Source organism: Anabas testudineus, chromosome 15, assembly GCF_900324465.2.
Source record: "Anabas testudineus chromosome 15, fAnaTes1.2, whole genome shotgun sequence".
Taxonomy (NCBI): domain Eukaryota; kingdom Metazoa; phylum Chordata; class Actinopteri; order Anabantiformes; family Anabantidae; genus Anabas; species Anabas testudineus.
Window position 1 is genome coordinate 17,071,863 of NC_046624.1, and position 22,202 is coordinate 17,094,064.

The 22,202-nt window shown below is 42.4% G+C and overlaps 1 protein-coding gene across 1 annotated transcript in view; it reads right to left on the minus strand.

Moving 5' to 3' along the window:
* LOC113158978 (homeobox protein Meis1) overlaps positions 1-22,202 on the minus strand; it is a 73,328-nt gene that overhangs the window by 16,187 nt on the left and 34,939 nt on the right. Inside the window, exons 8-9 of the mRNA XM_026355409.1 lie at positions 22,014-22,159; positions 5,483-5,559 (exon numbers count right to left, since the gene is read on the minus strand). Coding sequence (XP_026211194.1) covers positions 5,483-5,559; positions 22,014-22,159 — 223 coding nt within the window. The remainder of the gene's footprint in view (positions 1-5,482; positions 5,560-22,013; positions 22,160-22,202) is intronic.

Consider the following 22,202-nt stretch of genomic DNA (forward strand, 5'->3'; position numbering starts at 1 on the left):
TTCCTAGATATTTAATTTTGGCACAAAACACTTGCTCAGTGTCCCTGCTGATTCACTCCACAACAGTGTTTGATTAACACAAGTGAAGATCAGCATGAGAACAACAACTGAGTGGTGGCAGTGAGCACAACAGCGACCACGTGAGCTTCAACACAGACTCTAACACTGGTGTTCTGCCACCTTTCATGTTTCGGACCACCCATTTCCTACTACAAAGGAGACTGGAAAAGCAAAGGAGAGGAGAGGAGCATGGAGAAATAAAAAAAAAAAAAAAGACTGAGGAGAATTAAGAGAAATCTAAGTTTGGCCTGGAGCTGCAGGCTGTTAAAGAGGGGGGTTGGAGTGTCTTTGCCCATGGACACCTATACGTGTGCAAGTACACCCACACATCTACACACATTTCTGTTGACATAAGACTGTAAAGACGAGATCGTGTCTGCACAGGCTAAAGATTGTTGTAAAGGCCACTGGTAGCAACGTACTTTAAACAGAGAGAGAAGAAAACCTGTTTTTGAAATGATTTTCATGTTTTAATTCAATGTTGAAATCTGAGGGTGAGGTCATACCTAGTGAAAATGTGTGTGTGAGTGTGTGTGAGTGGAATTTGCTGTAATGTCAGGGAGTTTCAGGCTGAAGCAAGTTGACAGAGGTGCCGTGTATGAAACAGGCTTTAGGGCATGGACTGAAACTGGGCTTGCTAATTCCACAACACACACCTCAGTAGGCTTTCTGTGAACAAGTTCCAGCATCTCTCTTTCTGGCCTGTCAACATATTGAATCATACAACTCATCTCACTCTACCACACTCTCGAATTACTGAAAGGATAAAGCTCGGGTCATGTTTGTGCAGTTTGGACCATCGTTCCTGTTAGTCATGATAAAGTGACTACTTCACTTTGCCAGATCTGATCAGAAGATCACACACGTTTACTAAATAACAGCTGAGCCACATTTCTACTTCAGCTGGTTGTAAAACCGAAGGTGTTTCTGCACAATATCTTTGTAAAACGCTTCATTCAACAGGAAAACAGGATTTTAGTCTTTAATCTGTGAGGAACGTTTACAACGGACTATTTGGCCGATCATTTCACAGTTCGCCTTTGTGTTCTCCTCCATTTGTTTGGTTAAGCTTGAGTTTGTTTAAAACCTGTCTGATCATCTGACTTTCTTGTCCTGCCTGACTTCTTTTTGTCTTTGCCAGAGCATTCTGAAACAACGTTATCATAACTGCCAAGTCTAAGCAGAATTAAACTAGATTGTACTATATTTTGTATGAACAATACTTTATTATCAATTTACCAGTGTTACTAAAAAGTACAAGAACAGCAGGTCCTCCTTCTCCATCCATGTTTCTATGTTCCCCACACTCACTTTCCTTCCCACCCCTCTGCTCGTCCTTTCAGAAACTTGATAAGCGACATATATGCACATGCCACGCCGCTCCTTCCTAAGTAGCTTCAACATCCGTCCACTCTGCCCTTTTAAATACTGCCTCTCTCTCCCTCGTTCTCTCCCTGTTCAGGCTTTTAAGACGTTCGTAAAAGGTCTTATTGACAAAACAATCGCTCGGCGGGGCTTAAACACTGCCTTTAAAGGGGCATTATTAAATTGCAGGCAGGAAAGGGAGGGGCAGCCAACAAGGGAAACCTGATGACCTCGCCATTGATTTTTACATCACCAGAGCGTTAGGAGAACTTAGCACAGAGATACTCACTGTAGTCGGAGAAAAACAAAGAAGCAAAAGACAGACATGTTGTACGTTCTACTTTAATGCTCATAGCTGCTGTTACTCTGCAAATGAGTCAAATTTCTTGTTCCATCGAAGTGAATTGTTGTTTTCCATGACAAAATTGTCAGAATCTTTTCACAGCTTTAGTTTGTTTTAAAACAACTGCAAACCACAATGAAATGAAGTACAAATACACAGTAAAGTACTGGCTTCTCTTTGTGTGCACAATTTATTACATCAGATTTCACTCAATAATAGTTCTTAACCTGCAACTTGTTTATTAAAAGTGAATCCATCAGTTGAGCTTTGACAACTGTGTGAGCAGAAGTGTTGCCGTGTGTTTCTGTGTGTAGGAATAATCCAGTTATACTATGTGTGCGTTTCTTGCCTGTCTAGGATGTGTGTGTAAGCCTTTGTATTTCTGTGTGTATGTACAGTACGGTATAGACTACTATGTAGAGATGTGTCAGAGTATTTGCATTTGGGCGTGTACAGTATGAGTACATTCTTAACATATGATTCTATTGTGTAAATGTGACCATGCATTACCACATACGCGTCTGTGAGGCCGCTCATTGACATAATGCATTCCTGAGCACTAACCCTAACATTAACCATCTTTTCCATAACCCTAACTTAAACCTAATTTTAACCTGAACCCTAAAACCAAGTTTTAACCTCAAACAGCACTTTGAAGTTGTGAGAACTGGCCAACATGTCCTCATAAGGCCCAAAATGCCCTCCCGACAATTGTAAAACTAAAATTTGTCTATGCAACTACATAAATACATGCACGCAGATACACACACACACACACACACACACACACACACACACACACTACCACACAAACACACTTTCTTCATTCAAATTGAGATTCCCTGGTGCAGAGTATTTCTGCCAATAATTCATGAGTGATCTGCGCCCCTTGCCGGCCTTTAGCATTTTTATTTAATCTGCTGAGCCCTACCGCGTGCTCGCTCATCAATAATACACGCCAACATGTGTGTTAACACATCTATGGTGTGTGTGTGAGTGCGTGACAGAGAGGGAGAAAGAGGGAGACAGTATGTGGGTGTATAAGAGATAGTGTGATTATGTATGTGAAAGAAAGCACACACGTCAATTAAGAGATTGCGTGTGGATGTAAGACTGAGACGGAGTGTGTTCATATTGTCCTGTCGCTGGAACATGTGACAGGATTGCACTACGCATTTTATTTGTCAGATGCACATGTTTTTCATCGTTAGGTCTTCCCCTTGGGACAGCAACAAACACAGATGACCCACAGTTCATCTGCAGCCATTCGACATGAATCCAACACTGATGGCCTGGGTATGACCATGAAACACACTTCCACTAAGTGTTTTATGCTTTTTGAAGTACTCTTTGGCTTGATTTCACAGTTGTAGACCTGATTTGGTGCAAGTGAAAGCATGAGAAAATGTGTGTGTGTGTGTGTGTGTGTGTGTGTGTGTGTGTGTGTGTGTGTTCTTCAACAGCACTGACAAGCAGAATCACAGCTAGGGAAATTGACTTCACCAAATCAGTGGGTCAGGAGGTAACATCACCGTGGGTTGCTATGGAGACACCCAATGACGGGGCTTCCCAACCAGCACAACAACACGCCTGCGAAATGGCAGTTCCCCTAACGTAACCTCTTTCCTCGTCTCCCCGTCTCTCTGATTGACTGTTCTTCTCTTTCTTCTTATTCTGTCATCTGTTTTATTTTTCCTTCCACCTCTGCCCTCCTTCTCCCACCTCACTTCATTCTCCCTTCTCCTGGATTTATTCGTCTTTATCTCTCTATCACCTCTTCTTTTCACTTTATTGTTTTCCCTCTCGATCGCCCTTTCATGCTACAATGTACTGCTCACTCACGCAAACAACTATGCTTGGAAATATGCCCACGGACAAGCATGTACACACATAAACACACTTGTATACAACAAAATGTGAGGGGGTAGTGGGATCCCAGCATGCAGGGTTTAACAGCTAATACCCCTTAGATTAACCACCCCCGGTTCCCCTCTCTCTGTCTCTCATACACACACACACACACACATACACACACACATACACCTTCCACAAACCAAGATTAACCTCCCACGATTTACACAGTGTGTGTTGGTCTTGCACAAATATGCACACACACCTTCAGGGTGTGTTGCTATCCCCCTACCAATAAAAATAACAAACAGAATGAGCGCACAGAGTCAGCCTTAAGTGACCAAGCTACTGTTCATGTGACTGTCTGACACACACACACACAAACACACACACAGCTTGGCTTTATCTCAGCTGTAAGAATTGATCCCCCATGGTTTTCAGAGAGATCACGTGATTTGATAACCTCTACAGGATTCCCTCTGGTCAGGAGGCTTTTTTCTGTGCATTGTTTTTGGCCCAGTATAAAATGAATTCTCCATGGACTGACACACCATACCCTAATCTAACGCCGGTCTGTCTCAGAGTCCTCAGATTGAACAATGGCTGGGAATAATGTTAACATCATTAGAGTGCTGGTAATGGGGATTTAACATGTCTCATCTCTTTCTCTCCTTCTCTTCATTTATTTCTCACTCTGTTTAGCTCTTTAACTCTCTCTCTCTCTCTCTCTCTCTCTTGTTCTGCTGCTCTTTGCCTTTCTGCAGTCTCCTCTTTCATGCCCGTACCTCGAAACAGACTGATACTCTCAAGGATTATTTTAAGGGCCATTCAGATCAAACGCCCACTGCCTGGGCCCTGCCTCAGTTACCCAGTCTCCAGCCCCTTTAATTAGACATGGCTAATAACACTAAGCATGTGGTGATAGCCATCTCTCTGATAAGACTAGCCACACAAGGACACAGGGCCCCTTTCTACCTTTTTCAGTGCTACCTAAGGTTAAAACAGCTAGTTAGCAACTTAAATTTATGGCCCCGGCCAGTCAGGCTTGTGTCTAATTAACAGGCTAGTTGGCACTTACAGAGCACTAATTTTGATCTTGAGCTGTGCACTTTTTTAAGCTGAGCTCCCTGTTAATAAGGACAACTTCACTTGCTATGTATATGCTATAAAATACAAAATAATAACATGTTAAAGGAACTATGACACTCAGTAAAATGACTTAACAGAGAAGTGATCAGAGGAGGCTCAGCAGCTAGTGCTATAATCTAATGAGGGACAATTAACTGTACTTTTTGTAGTAATTAAATGTAAATATAGTAAATAAATGGGTAATTACCTCTAAAAGAGTTTTTAGGATCATTGGGTAATCAAACTAGAATAAATTTTACAGTTTTACCAAAGGAGAATGAAATGTGAGCAGGACGTTCCCCGACTGATTAAAGCAAATGTTCATCACAGTAGCTGCTACAAAAAGCCACAAACCCCCAAAATAAGTCAGCCAGAATAAACCCCTGCAATTAGTCTCGAAGTTACCGCTATTCCTGTGATCATTCTTGGAAGACTTGTGCATGCTGGATGATTTTTATTGGATGTTTTCAGATGGTACTTTGGCTCTTAATTAACATGGATGCTTATGTTTGGGTTGAGTGTTAGTTTGGAAAATCGGCGCAGACCATATCGGTTTATTAATTGATCTAGGTGAGGATGATTCAATAAGTGGTGTGTGTGTTTCTGTGTGTGTGTGTCTGTGCGTGGTGAAAATAGGGGAGGAGTGGAGGCATTAATTCCAATCATTAAGAACTAGGATAGCCTGGGGGGTCAAAGCCCTCAAATCGACTACATGTAAACTCTGAAATGACTCACCAGTTGTTCACTTGTAGGATGGTGAGACCTGTGTCTTGTGCCAGCTGTTTCTTCTGTTCTTCTGAAGGGTAGGGATGCTGAATGAGAGAAAGACACGTATGAGAAAAGGCTGACCACAAATTGTTTAATGAAGCTTCTTGTTGTTGGAAAAAAAAGGGGTTTGATGTGCCTTTTAGTAGAGAAAGAGATATTGCAGGGCACAGGTTAGACAGTCACACACACACAAAGCCATGCTGCATAATGAGTGGTAGAAAATGAGACGTGTGCTCATGCTCACTGATGCGTAGGTGTCAGTATGTGCCTGTGTGTATGTCTATCGGTATATATGCTGTGAGTGTGTGTGAGTGTGTGCACGCTAATGTGCCTCTCTCCCCGATCATTAATGGAATATGAAATCTTGTAATTAATGGCAGCCAAAAAGGCAAGCCAATTAGAAAGTTAAGTGAAGTGGAGAACCAGCTCTGGTAATTAGGCAGCCTCTTACACAAATATATTCGCGTCAATGGCCCCCCTTTCGCCCCCACTGCATATGTAATCAGTGAGCTGGGAATATGTAAGGTTAACCCAATGGAATACAGACAAGAGAATGTAAAATGTCTTGTCTTTATTGCTGCTGGTTGCTTTTATCCTTATTGCACAAGGCTGTGTTAAGTTTGCCACTTTACTAGAATCACTTCTGCAGTTTCTGCACAGATTGTAAAAAACATTCACTTCAGAAAGTCTTCAGATTTTCAAACATTTGAGTAACAGCTTAATGTAGGAACACGGTGCCACCTCAGCAAGTCATTTAATTAGATTTGTAGTCTTCGAAATCTTAAATATCATAGTGTCTGGAAGGTTTTCTAATCACGTCGCACTTTTTCAGGAACTTATTTATTATTATATATAAATGATTATTTGCAGTGATACAAGATAAATAATTTTAACTTCCTGTTTTAATCAAAGGCTCATAAATGACACATTAATGCATGATAAACAACGGTCATTCTTTGGAAAGATAACTCAAACTGACTTCAAGCCCAGCATTTAAATATAAACTCCACTCCCTGCTGCAGCCGCCAGCCAGCTGAGAACAGTTAAAGTCGAGCCACCTGTTTAAATATATAGAATGAATAAATTGGATAAATGTGAACTTGGGGAGAGTGTTGATTTATATTAGAGTGGGGGGGGTATCAGAGTTGCACAGAGCCTTGTTCGTGGAGGACAAAGTGCTGTTCATGACGGAGACAAGACATGGACTGTGCTGAACACCATAGGCAGGCCATAAAAGAGGAGGAGAGGAGGGAGGAGCAGGGAAGCAAGGGAGAGAAAAGATTGTTGCAGGGATAGCACTAACTGGAGAACTATATCTTCCAAAATGTTTACATTTAGAGGAGAAAAAGGAGATACGTAAACAGCTACAGAGGATTGTAAAATATGTCTGAATGATCCATTCAGAGGTGTTTTCTTTTTGAAAACCAAGTTTTTGTCACATTACAGTGAACTGAAAAAAATAACTTAACCAGTTCTTCATATATTTTCTGTATGATTTCAACAACACGTAGAAATTTTTTTTTACTACAACAAAGAGCACAACTCATGTGATTACTTAATGAAGCGTTAGAAGCAAATCACACAAGGTTAATGCCAAAAATTCCCTTACATCCTTTTTAATTAATTAAAACTTCCAAATCCACAACTAAATGAGGGAGTAGCTGCATGTGTGTTTAGGATTTCAGCACCAATGCAAAGTCCTCAATTTATATATATATATTAAAAATAGAAACAGGCTGAATGTTATTGAGGCCTGCAATAGACATATATACAGTATAAATACAGTATATTAACAAGAACACACACTCAATAGTCAATCAGACGTGAAAAATCAGTGCGGCGCCAGGGTTTTTATTTTTTCATTACAGTTTTTTCAGCGCATAATGAACAGGATTGTGTTTAATGCTGGGACAACCCAGTACAGAGAGTGAGGAGACGGTTTTTTTCAGCCTTCCCTTGTCCATGTGATTGGTTGTGGGGAATGAGAACACAAGGAGGCTAATTTCATGCACTCAGTTATAATTGCGTTGTCGCCTCTGGCTAAATTCACGTCCACTTCTTTTCTACAACTATTTTTGTGTATGTGTGTGTGTGTGTGTGTGTGTGTGTGTGTGTGTGTGTGAGAGAGAGAGAGAGAGAGAGAGAGAGAGAGAGAGAGAGAGAGAGAGAGAGAGAGAGAGAGTCGGGGGGGTTGCGTACATGCGTGAACCGTCTGTCCATTCATATGCTCTGTGTGTGTGAGAGAGAGACAACAGAGTACTTTCCGTCCTGTAGACTGATCAGATGATACCAGATTTTAAATAACTGCAAATCTGAGGCGCACGACACACTACTATTGACTTAGTAAAGATAATCATGTGATCAACATATCTTTTAAGTTTTTCTTCTGAATAAAAGAAAAGAAAAAATAAACACTGACTCAACATGAATAGATCAGTGTGTCCATTCTATGTGTTGAGATCTCTGGAACCAGGAGTGTCTTCCTCGTGATATCGGGGGGCTCCAGCAACGCCAGGGGCCACAGTACAGCACAAATACACCCTGTTTCAATGCTTTCCTCCCTGTAGCTTCCCAGCAAACACAAGCAGACAGACGGCTATATACAACTAGTTACACACAGAAACACTAACTCTGCAGCAGCAGCACTGGGGGTTCTGGGTTGGTGGCATGACTGTGATCTCTGAGACACAAATACTGTCAGTGGTAACCAAAGCACAGATCTAAAGCATAAAATTAAACAATATAACAGTTATATAACTTACAATTTCATCCTACCCCCTAACACAACCTTTAAAGTGCTACATAGCTCATGGTTTTCAAGTAACGCAAGAATTACCAGGAAGAGATGGCCAGAAACCCAGTACATTAAAACTGTTTTTGTCCTCCTTTTTTCCTAAACCGCCAAATTAGCTCCTATCTGTCAAAACACTGTGATTTAGTATCTCGCTTAGCAACAAGTCGGCCAGTTTTAATATTGTCTGTGAGTGATTCTGGTGTCTCTTAACGGCCTTTGGCTGTGGTTCAGCGGCTTGAGAGAGAAAGAGAGAGAGAGAGAAAGGCCCTCAGTGAGAAAAGCAATAACATGTTCTTTAAAAGAGCAGATGGAAACTTTCTGCGCATCCTTCCCTCCCTTCCCTCTTCCCTCCGCCTATCTTAATGATATGTCTTCTCCAAATATACAACTCCTTTCATGAGAATTTCCAACCTCTGCTGGGCTCTGAGCATGTGGGTGCCAGGAGGGATGTGTGTTTTCACTCTCTCCCCTTATCAGTCCCAGTGTGTGTGCATGTGCATGCGTGGGTGTGTGCGTACACGTCTCTTATGTTGTGCACATCCATTACAGTCAAAGATTTTGCTTGTGTGAGATCAAATTAGTAAGTTCATCTGTGCACAGACACAAGTGTGTGTTCATGTGTGTGTGTTTGTTCTGATTTAAGCCACTGAGCTTGCTGGGCCAATGTGCAAGTTCAGCTCTATATACACACACACACATATATATATATATATATATATATTTATATATATATATATGAGTGTGTGTTTGAGTACAGATGTGTGTGTGGGTGAGCAACAGAGCATCAGTAACATCCCCTCCCTGTCTGACTGTTTTCCCTCTCCGCCCCCCCCCCTCACACAAGAACAAGAGAAGGATAAGTAGGAAAGGGAGGCAGAGGAAAGGAGGAGGCAGGGAAGGAGACATGGAAATGGATATCTGGAGCCCTGGGGGCTTAACAAAAAGATAAGAGCATAAATATTCTGCAAGACCCCTTTTTACTGCTGTTGCCCCACGCCTAAGCCATGAGAGAACTATTCTAAGCAGGGTGGTGAAAAAATGTTAACTCTTACCAATTATGTCTCATAGAAGATATTAAATAAAGAAATTACATGTATATGCCATGTTCACCTTTAATTTTACGGGACAAACCAACCAGCTAAGCAAAATCCCATTTTCATAAACTACTTGTTAAACCTTTACAGTCATAACAAAGAATCTTTTTCCCAAAGCGATGGCTGCAACTTCTTAACAGTATAAAGCCTCACCTCGGTGCGTCAGTATCAATAAGATGAAGAAATCTGAGTCACTCTTTTGTTGGGGATGCTCTACTTCACCACAAGGGTAGGGCTATTCCAGAAATGTCTTATCTTGCTGCTGTTCTCCCTTCTCTTCATCTCACCTCCTCAGCAAAACCAGTTCTGTTGCTATTCTCTCTCTCTCTCTCTCTCCGTCTCTTTCTTCACCACAGTGCTCCAAATATTTTTACTTTTAATCTTGCTTTAGCTCAAACCTAACGTATTCACCCCTACAAATGACAAACAATCTAACGCTATGATATGATTTTACACCGTTTTGCCTTGTGAAGACGTATTCCCGGTTTATTAAAACATTCCAACTTATTACTTAGTTCCAACTCATTTCAGATAAAGGCCTCCATCAAATTGTTACATGTCCATCCTAACGTGTAATTTTATCTTTAATTGTAACTCACGTCAGCCTTTCAGTCCTGTTCCGTCCTTAGCCATTAGTATTATGGTGTTATTGTTGCATATATTTCTATTTAAAGCCATGCTATCCAAGCCTCTGCGCATCCCATTAAAAAGGCCTGACACGCTGCATTAGCTTTATAAAACTGCAACCATGAAACAGGATGTTGGGAGGAATAAGAGAGAGGAAAATCATATGTTGTCACAGTCATGTGATGTCCCTCAAAAAGCAGCCATGACACTGCACAATCTGTGGATAACAGACATGGGTCAACGGCATTTTGAGTTAGCTTACTTTACCACCAGATGGCTGGCGTTTGCCATAAGGCACAAAGAAGCCAGAAAATGTAAAGAGTAGTGTGTAATTTTCTGTTAAATCTGACACAGTATCATGCATGGTTATTGACTTGCGTGCACATCTTAAGGTAAAAGTGAACAGCCTTGACTTGACCAGGTCTGTTCCCCTCACAGTTCCCAGGTCAAGTCCCTGTGGAAATCTAGCTGCCCATCAGGAATGCCTGACGGCTAATCCGGAGGCCTTTTTGGCTAGAAGGGCATCAGAGTATCATACCACAGTGTCTTGCATACACACACTCACAAACACACAGTTTACTGGAAGTGTACACTTGCTCCTGCCAGACGTGTATAAGATTACCTTAAATATTTGGGGAGGCAAGCACATTGTTATGCTAACAACAACTGCCCAGAACCCTGAGCACGAGCAGACTTGAAAACAAGTGTTTCAAACTGTAAGCCTGTGGTATCTCATACAACAAGCTTCCAATTTCCCAAATTTCTTGCTCATTCAGTGGAAGTTTCATCCTCTGTGTGTGTGCTCACGCTGCGCTGTGAGAGCTACAGCATTTCAAATTCCTAACTGTGTAGGTGGCACCGACTGACATCCCTTTGACTTCATTAGGGAGCAGGGACCCAGCAACAAAGCTGGCTCTGGGAGAAAGGGGGATTAAAGAAAAAAGAAAAGGGAGTGAGAGCAAACAAACAACAACAGAAAAAAATAAAGCACCCCTAACCTAATTTCCTCTGATTCGGGCTGCTCCGATGCAAAATAACAAAACAGAGCAAAAACAGATCTTTTGAGAGACTCAAAATGAAGCAGCTACAGGATGAGAGTTTCAGAGTGCCCTAAGCAAAGCTTGCGCAAAATAAACGCCCTACGTCTTAGTGCTGTAAAGCGCAAAAAAGCAGAAACATCCTCTTTTATGGCATTGGACTACGGTAAACCAACTCAAAGCTTGTAACATGAATAATTCACCACAGCTTTAAAAAAAAAAAAAAAAAAAACCTCGATATATGCACCAGAAATGACAAAGAACCCCCCTTTTCAAACTGTTTTTGTCATCAAATCTCTCCATCTCTTTTGGAGATAAAGAGGAAAGAGAAAAAACAGATGTTCTTGAGCTTTTCATTCATTAATGAGCATTTTCCCTCTCAAAAAACAGCTTTTGTTGATTTAGGGAAATCTCACAGCGCTCTTGCCTATGGGAACGAGATAAATCTAGTGAGCTGGTGTGGCAAGGGGTAAAAAGTGTGTCATTAAAGCTGTAGTACAAAGTGGATTAGACGATGTACAGCATACCAGTTTCTCCACGATGATAATTGATTATTAGGATCAGTCGTTGCTTTCGTAAAACTCTAAGGGCACATAACATAATGCAGGGCAGCGAGCACCGCTGCAGCCGTTGCTGCAATGCTACAGGGTGTGAACAATGATCTGTGTGCTTTACAGTTGGGTGGGTCTCCAGCCTATGTGTATACTGAAGCTTATAGCATGTATGCACATGACCAAGTTTTCACGAAGTACAGTATTGTTATATTTAACACAGGATGTACAGGGTGTGGTTGTTGATACTAAAGAATAGCATCATGTATGTATGCCGTCTGTACTCTGGTTGCTTTCACTAAGAGCGAGGGCGTGCTTCATTAGTCCTCCCTATTCCAGCTCAGGGGAGGCAAAATTTATTAAGGGGGGCGGATGTTGCACAACACCTGCTGCTGTGCTTCCCTCTGTGCAATAAAGGGAAGGGGGTGCAGCATGCTAGCTAGTGCTAGTGGTAAGCGCTGCTCGTTGGACTGAGGCTGATGAGCTGGGGCTAATTCAGGGGGTGATTATGTAGTTTGCTGGACCACTAAACCTCTTTAAGCCAGTAATTACCGCCTATTTGAGCGAGGGGAGGCACTCCAAAGCAATCGGTACTTGCACCAAGCGGCGCAGTGAACGGCAGCCACAGCTGGAGGTGGGCTGCCTCAGGGCTGCCTGGGATGGAGGGGGTGTGTAAATGAGGAGTAGGAGGGATCCACAAAGCCTCATCCCAGTCAGGTACCACAGAACGCTGACGAAAACAGCTAGCTTCAAGCTAAAGTGCTTGGAGCTAGCATTTTAGCAGTGATCTCTAAACTTAACAACAAATGTTCCCTTGTTCCACACAGCAGCAGTGCTATTACAGGGGATTTCAAAACAAAACTACTAAACAAGCAGACTTAATAACCACATAAACCCTTTGAACTAAATTATGCTTTTAAGTACACGAGGAGGGGGGCTGGATACATCATTGTGGTGAGATACTAAAAGGCTTTTTTTAGACTCCATGTCCATGACATGCAAGAGGGAATCATATTCTCAGATTGCACCTCGACCGTGGGGGAATACATTTCATTTCACCTGACTTTCAAGGAAATTTGACTTTATGTAATGCCATTGAAATCGGATCTCTCTGAGGAAGCAATTTGGGGACCACAGAACATTCTAATAACCCTAGCGATATTATTATGTTATTATCATAATTACCCTTTTGCCCCCGACGTTTTAATTAGAAACTCACCGTTGGCCCCTAGGGGGTGAAAAGAACCTGGGTTGGGGGGAATGCTGAAACTAGGTAAAGGTATTTCACAATTGCTCCCTTATGCTTTTTGGAACGGCAAGTATATGAGGGGAGGAGGTTGCAGCCAATGCTACTGAAATATGAAGCTTTCTCACCCTACCTCCCTCCTCTGTCTTTCTCTGACATCTCTGTCATTCAAAGTACACCTACACCCCTCCCTCCTTCCTCTCATCCCTCATCTCCCTATCTTACTCACCCATCTCCGCCCCCTCCATCCTTCTGTTCTATATTTAGCATTTTGCTTAACTATCTCATGCGATCTCCTTTTCTCTCGTCTTTTCTTCCACCTCCGCGCAACTCTTCTCTTTCCCCTCAATTTTAATATCCTCGCCTCTTCCTCCTCAGCCAAATTCTTTTCTCCATCTCCCCCTATTGCTTTCTCTCTCTCCTCATCTTCAACAGTGTAGGGCCTTCTCCATCAGTGCACCGCTTTTACAAATCAATGACTTAATCTGTCGTAACAAACAAGTGAGCAGCACCCTCTGCCCTGTTCACTTCCCTCTGCCAGTGCTAACACCACAACAGCGCGCCTCAAAGAGTGGAAGGAGGGGAACGATATGGAGAAAGCCAACAAATATCCAACAGTAGTAACTCTATGTAAAGGTGAGACTGTGTTGGAAGACTTAGATGAATAAGAGGAAAGCTATGAGCATCGAAGATCCTACTAGGAAAAGTGAGAAAAGTGTGTTTTCCCACTGTGTCTCCTCTACCACCCCTCAGCTCTGTCTGACTCCTCTACCATGAGTTATTGCCTGTCTGCATTCACCACCTGGTTTGCTAGCTATGATTTCTCTCACTCCACTGGACACACACACACACACACACACACACACACACACACACACACACACAACCGGACACAGACATATACACACCACAAACAAACAGTCACACATGTCCATATGCATATTTGTGTGTGTGTGTGTGTGTCACAGATGCCCTTACAACACACACTTGACTATGACCCTCCACAGGGGGACCTTGACAAGCTCGCCAAATATAAACACACAACCAGCGTATGGCTATGCTTCCATGCCACCTGCCTCTAGTGCATCATGAGCTTTCTACTGTCTACTTGTACAAAAACTTCAATAATAACGTTAAAAAAGACGAGTAGAGGTAAAATGATGAGATATGGATACATATCACAGGACATCTCATCTATAAATCATAGCACTCTCCCCAATGCCTTTGAAACAGCACAAGTGCACCACTATTGCTATGATATCATGGTTCAAGGCCATTAAAATGTAAGGCAACACAGCTGTTATAGAAAAATGGACTGAGACGAAGTCATGGAAGAAAGCAGGAGAAGGAGCGAGAAGTCAGAGAGGCAGAAGGCATGCATAAACGATAGGAAACCCTTACGGTTTTTCAGAAAGAAATGTTTTGTCTGAGAGGGAGACCGAGTGGAGAGAGAAGAGAGAGGGTTCACGCATGGGAGAGAATACAAGTGGGAGGAACTGAATTGATAAATTAGTTCAGCCAACGCGCGAACTGATTACCACAACGGCAAAGCCACAGGATCCATCGAGCACACACATGCAATAAAGCACAAAGGCACGCACACACTCACAGCCCTTACAAAAGACACATGAAGCTGACACACACAAATAATAGTACAAGTGCATATGCAATCACACACAGATGCACACACCAAATGTATCTAGGGCAGGCTGCTGCAGTTGCTGTAAGTAAAAGGTATTGAGCTGCTGACTCCAGCCAGAAAAGATCCCACAATCCTCTGGATCACCAAACACAGCCTAATGGATAATGGCTAACAGCTAGCGCTAATGTGATTTCACACTTAGCAGGCTTAATATATAACTGTCTGAACAAAATCGTGCTACACGCAGCTATGCTAAACTCTGTTTCTTGAAAGGTGGTGGACATTTTACTGCCACAGCTTTGTTTAAGGAGTTTTCAAGTATTTTAGAGGTTACGTGTTTGCTTACAGAGAGAGTGAGAGGCTATCGTCGCTAATCTCTGAGTGTTGGATAGAAGCATTCCATCAAACTAACCACAGACTTATGACAATATTTTTCCCCGACTCTTCCACACGTCAACTTGCCACTCACTCTCCAATAAATACCACAGTGACGGTGGGGAACTCCACACCCCACCCAGCCACTGACGTCACCACTAAGGGCTTATGTTAAAGTGTGTTTTTGTCCCTGTATGTATGTTTGCATCTGGGAATGTGTTTGAGGGCTGAGAGTGAGCCTCTTCTTTGGATTTGCAGATCACTGTAAACTGATTAGTGGGTACCAGACCGAAGAGTGATTTCGCACATCTGCATTATCAGGCCTCTGTCCACCGTGGAGACACACTTTCATGCATGCACGCACACACTTATCACATACAGCTGATAATGAAAAATAGAACGAGTGTGAAAACACAGCTTCAGCATGAAGCCATCAATCATTCTGACGTACAACAATGAAACCACACACTGAACTGTTTCATACTTTCCCAACTATGAAATTATATGAGGGTTTGGGGGAGGGGAGAGAGAAACAAGAGGAATGGCAAAGAGAAAAGAAGGAGGGGATGGCAACAATGGTGGCAAGTTAATCGAGAAATCAAGATTGCTATTACATATACCCTGATGTTTATATTTAATCACTATAACTTAAACACATTGCATTATAAGGCTGCTGTTGAACTAAAAATGCTTAAAGCAGAAACTAAAAAGAAGAGTCTAAGGCTGAATTGTGAATGTGAACTGTGTGTGTTTGTGTGTATTCCTGAGAGCCATATTAGATCTCTTGTGACTGCTGATCCCCTCCAGTGCTTGTGACCGACCTTGAGGGTCTGTAAAGTTCTCACATTCTCAAGGAAACACACCAACCCACCCATCGACTAAGGCCAGACCAACACACACGCACACACACCAACTTGCTTTTGGTCTAGATCTATCGCAGACATTTTGGAAAAGTTCAAAGGTGACATGAATTAAAAGTTAACTGCCCTTGGGGGCTTTTAAATAGAGGGGTAAAATGATACAAGAAGCAGTGAGGAGAAAGTGGGAGAACACACTGAAGTAGCGGGTTCTCTGAAATGTTAAGAGACTTTGTGAAAGACCTGACCTGGAGTGTTTCCTCCACCGGTATAAAATGTGCATATCACACTCTCATCAAACCCATTCAGCTGAAATCTCAATCAGCCAATGGTCAAATGTGGTGGCTTCACTGTATTCCTGCAAACTTCTACATGCCTACATCTGCCATGCGTCAGTCTTTCTACCCATCTACTGTATCCCTCCAACTATTCATCTACTCACCCATCCATCATTCCATCCATCAATCACAAAACAGATGGCCTTTCAGGAGTCCATGTCAGGACTGATGCAACCCCCAATCCTCACCCCGGCCATACCATTATCCACAGACACCCCTCCTGCCCCCTACGCCTACACCAGATGGAGCGATCTCACTATCTCGCACTCCCAAACCCACTATCTGTCCTCCTGAAAAAGACAGGTCATCAGCCTATCAGCTTCATGAAATGGTTGCAAGAGTAAGTGCACGAGTAACAAGTCTGTGTGTCTGTGAGGGTCAGTCCACAAAGAGAAGCCCCCAAAGAGAGCTGTCTGCCTTTGGTCCCTGGGGCCTGTCAAGGGGGATAATTGATGATGTTTTCATTACAAGGTGTGGGCTAATGTGGGGGCTGGGGCACAGTATGAGTGTGTGTGCATGTGTGTAATGGGGGTAGGCAGGTTGACGCAGCTGCCTACTCTTTGACACCAAGCACTCCTGTGATTGGTATGGACAAGCCATTGCTTCCAAATGCCCTAGTACACACACACACACACACAAACACAAACACTCAAGCACACATTCACACAAACACTAGGCCTCACAGACAGATGCATACGCACAAACACACAGCCCAAAGCCAATTCCATTCCCAGAGATAAAGTATCTGAAACTGAATAAAAATCCTGAAAATAAGACTAACTTGTTCCCTTGTTTTCCTCTGCCGCTCTGTCTCATCACTGTGTCACGCCAGGCCTTTGGCAGATCTGTCCGTCTGTCCTCTCTTAGGACCTCTTTGAAATCCTAATGTAGTGGCGCCTAAGATTCTGACTACCACTTAGATTGAATTAAGACCTAATCAGAGACACCAGGCCACATAGGCCACCGTATTACTTTACAGTATCAAGATGGACATCGTGTCTTTGTTGTCGTTTATGAATAAATGAGCACAAACACATAAAGAGTCAGCTGATGTTCTTCCTTTAAACTCCCATGTCTTTTCTTTCAAAGCTAATAACAAGGCGTCCTTTTGGCTTGGATGGTCCACTAAGTAATTTTTCATGGGAAATTTAATTTTTGCAGTGGATAACTAAGACAAACAAGTCTACAAACAATCACAGGACAACCATAGCCTTTGTCATCCTGCGGGACTAGTGGAATAACAGCTCTACAGGCCAGGTGGGTCATAGCTGCTACAGGTGATCAGGGTGCTGATATATCTAGACTTTAGCAATAAATAGCTGAAGACTAAAGGCATCTGAGCCAATGGTGAAGTCCGACCTTTCCCTCCCTTCTTTTGTTTAAATGAGGCCTTACGTGTCTGGTCTGTTTCTGTCTGACGGCGTCATCGGTTGACACTGTGATTTTCTTTAATTTTTCATACGTACAATAATAAGTACAAAGACTTTTTATATGAGTACTATGGTAGTATAATATAAACACCCTCCTTCAATCTAGAGAACTGCCTTGACAATACATTTCAGTGTCTTTTTAATCCCAAACAAATACATCTGGCCTGTTACTACATCTATCCATCTATCTCCTCCTCTAACCCCCTCTCTCCCATTCTGGATTCCTCCACCACCCAGGGCCTACAACAGCAAGGCTCCTGGCCTCCTCTACCAGCGCAGAAATGAATTATATCACTTTTCACACCTGTTTCTGCTCAAAACCCCTGCTGCATGCTGCTGTGGGGGGAACAGCACTCCCTAAGCTCAGCTACATCTGCGTACACAAGTGGTTAAATTAGACTCTAATTGTATTAACGGTGGATTATGCCTTCCAGTTGGATTTTTTATACTCTCTCTCTGCGCATTTTACACGTTTTAAGGGGAGAAAGCATGAGGGAGGAAAAAAAGCAGCTCATTGAAGGTTTGCGGGTTGGCTTCTTTTATGAGCTGCGATCACGGCTGCCCCTCGTTACACTGAGTCTGTGTACAAATAGGAGGGGAGGAGAGCCAGAATGAGGGAGTGTTAGCGATAATGTGTATGCCCCAGTGTGCCAAGCTAATATACCGATGCTAACAATCTGAATGCCAAAGCCCCCTGCCCTTCCTTTCAACACACACACAAACACACACACACACACACACACACACACACTGACACACACACTTCAGTTGAGCAAGGCAGCAATCTAAACGGGAATACGAGTAGTGTGTGTAGTAGAGAGGCAGGGGTGAATTCCATCTAATTACTCTATCACATAATTTCACAAATTGCCTTTTCATAGGGGAGTGGAGAGCAGAGCACAGGGCACGTTGGGGATTTGAGGCTTGAGCTTTCATTTACTACTCATTTCTTGTTAAATTAAACAAGAAAATACTGTTTGTGAGGAAAGGAGGGTGCAGGCAGGGGGTGGCTGGATTCCAACTGCACAATAGAAGAGATGCAGGAAAGAGATATTTGATATTTCTTTAACTCAAAGCTTGTCTCTTGATGGTAAAGCAAAGCAACTGAGCACCTCAACCGCCTATAAGGTGATTTTAAATCTTAAATATTTCTTCGTTATGTCTAGAAAAAAAATCAGGGTGACTCAAATTAATGTCTTGACTTTAAACACACCCTTATCAATGTGAAATATAAAGGTGAGGTCACTCAATTGGAAATGTGCATTTTTATGGTTTTCTCCTTTCAAATGTCTCATTGAGTTAGTTAATAAAACTAAATGGCTGCTAGTTGTTGCAACATATGTCTAATTAAGAATATCAATGGAAAACAAACATCAAAATGAGATGAGAACACAAGTGGAAAAGCCCTACCCCCTCCTTTATTTTGGTTCCCCACCAAGTTTGCAGCTGCATGTCAAGCTGGCAGCGAGCTGCGTGGTTCGGCTATTGGTGACAGGCGGTAAATGCTAATGTTTTGTAGTGGCTCCAAGTCAAAGCGGCCAAATTCTTCTGATGAACTTGTCCCACAAGCACTGTTGACAACATATGAGCTCATTGGGTGTGTTGGAGAGAACTCTGCAAGCTGCAACTGTCGTCATTGTCACAGATTCAATACCACTGCTATGTCTCTCATTCTGTCCATCATCACACAACAGATAGAAGTGCTGCAGAAGAGCTATTATCTACCCTTCCTCCCAAATTCCCACATCTTACTCCCACCTTATTTACTATTTGTATATATAAAATCCTCAGCCTGCTTATGATGTCCAAAAATGTCCATCTGAGCCTCAAAATGTTTCCCTTTTCCTACTAGAGTATGACTTTGAAAATCAGAATCCTTTATGGATAACTGATGCAGGAATGTCTTCAAAACAACCCTAAAAACAGCCAGATGAACGGCATCTACTGGTGCTCTCACAGCCTCAGTTTGCCACCCACCTTCCCCTTCCGCTTCGGTACAATGGGAGCTCCCCTGAGGGTTCAGGAGTGAGAGTGAATAACAGAAAATACAGCAAGGTGGTTATCCAAACTTCTACTCTATTCTGGTTTAATCTGTTCTATTGTCTGTGCACCAGTGTCCTATAACTGCATTATTTATTAACTTGGTAAAAACCAGATGCTGGTTTGTGTGGCGCCTTAGTGCTTTTTCATTAGTATGTGTGTGAATGCATGCATCTATGTGTGCCTAATTGACATTGTGTCTATCTGTAAGAGCCCTGACATCGTCCATACTGTACCTATGTGAAACAAAGACAGCCAGGTGATAATGTATCGGGTATCTGTGGTTCTGTTTGTACCAGCAGAGACAGACAGACAGACATACTGCTGGTGTAAGTGATACTGTAAATGCTTTTGCATTAGAGGTGCCATGTGTAACACTTATAGGCACAGACATCTGATGATTAAATTAATGACAACAAAGAATGATTCATGTAAACAAATGGGACCACTGCAAGCATTTATCTGACAACAGTAGTATTTCTAATGCCAGTGGTTTTCAAAATTAAGACTACATATCTCTTAAACAAAGAAGAAGAAGCCATTGCTCATCTCTGCTGTTTGGCTTCACTGATGAGAATAAAGATGTCTGAGATCATTTTCCCATCAACCTTTCAATCTACCTCAGACTTTTAGAAAACATTTGCACTAATAGCACAGCAGCGTCTTCTCGGTCTGTGCCATAAAGCCCGTTATCCTATGTGCCATTGTGTGCCTGTATGTGTGAATGTTTTAGTTCCTCTTTCTCTTTTTATTTTCCCTAGGCGAAGGATGCCAGGCAAAAGATGGATGATGGATCCTTCTTGTCCCCCACTTCATCTCCTTGCCTCTCTTCCCCCTATGCTCCCCCGACTCTCACTTATATGCTTTCGCATCTAACAGTGCAGAAGCCTCCCATACGCCAAACTCATAGGGTAATATGACACAGTGGTTGTGTTGCTCTGTGTGTGTGTTTCATATGTGGCTCTACTGTGTTTCCACAGACAGGATGTATGTATGTTTCAAACACCTTCCTCTGTGGCCCCAAAGGTTTTGGGGGCGTAGGGGTTGAGGTCAGGGATTTGGAGGAGAGATTACTGTGTATGTGGGATGGTGTGTATGTGCAGGGTGATGGAGAGTTTGTGGTTTGTGAAGGAGGTGGTGAGGGTCAGTTAGAAAAGGGAGACGTAACAAATTACAAGAAGGAATATGAGATGGTGTGGACCAAATACTATGAATATACATTATTTACAACAGAGTCTATGCTTAAATGCCATAAAAGTTCCAATTCGCCATTAACAGAGCACAAAGAAAAAGAGAAAGGCACCATACAATGCATATAACCAAACTTCAAAGACAGGCTAGAAGTAATATAATAAAAAGTGGAGCCCATCCAAACTCCAACAGTCAAATCACTTTTCCTAGCATCCTCCCTGTTGATTTGTGCAATTCAAACCAACACCCACTTAACCCAACTGGATCATGTTCTCCACAAACTCCGGACATAGGCAGAATGTGTGTGACGCAAGCCCGGCTCAAGTTTGAAACATGTTTCCTGAACATAAGACCGAAAATGTCTGAATCACGAATCTCACTCAGTGCAACAATAAACACAGTAAAGATTCAAGCTTCAACGATATTTAAGCTTAAGTTCTATCAGAATCTTGTTTCCTCTAATCTTTATGTAACTTCTACATTCACAACACAGCATTGATGCTCTATCAACTCAAGTTGTTAATTAACTCAATATGTGAACAACTTAATATTTATTCTTTTCCTTCTTTCCTATGATAAGTAGTAAGAGATGTTAGCAATTAACATGTAGCTATTCTAATAGAAGCTGGTGGATAGTGATTATTTTTTAAATGAATAGAAACTCGTATTCAACTTATTGTTGGCTCCACTTTATGATCACAATGGTATCTTCTAGTGTCTAAACACATATTTTCCCACACTGCCTCGCTCTTAGACAGTTTGTGATGCACTCTGCTAGTGCTAACGACATCGGTATTCTCCGTTATAATTGAGTAAAAATAAAGCCAAACCACAGGACTTTGCAGCATCTCAGGCATCTGTTAAATAATGACAGATTTGTTCTTAATAAGGTTCATCTATGTATCTGCAGCAGCTGTGGCCAGGGGCGTCTCTCCTTGGCTTCAACCTTATTCGGTTTCAGGAGATGAGGAGCGAGAGAGCATGCTGCTGTGATCGCCGGCAGATTACACAGGCTTTTGTCTTTGAAGTGTTCACCGTGCAAACTGGGATGTACTGCGGAAAAGACAGGGCTTCTGGTGGTGTGTACCGTCACGGAGTGTGTCAGTGTCTGAGAGTGTGTGTGCAAGTGTTTTATGTTGAATAAAAAAAGCAGCAAAGTTAGAAACTTTGTGTATGTGTGTGTGAATAAGAATAAGAAAACACATGGCTTTAAAATGAAGCTCAGTGTGCACATGTGATATGAAACTGAGAACAAATGGTGCTGCTATCAACTCACTGTTAGGTGCTGGAAGAGCCATGCTCTCATGATATTGGTGGCCACTTTAGGGAAGATCCCTCTCTTCTTGTTGCGTTTCTTTTCTTTATCCGGGTCATCGTCATCCCCTGTGCTCGGTGATGCCACGCTGTTGTCCAGGCCATCACCTGTCACATGACAAGAAACAGGAAGAGACAGCGAAGATCAGAC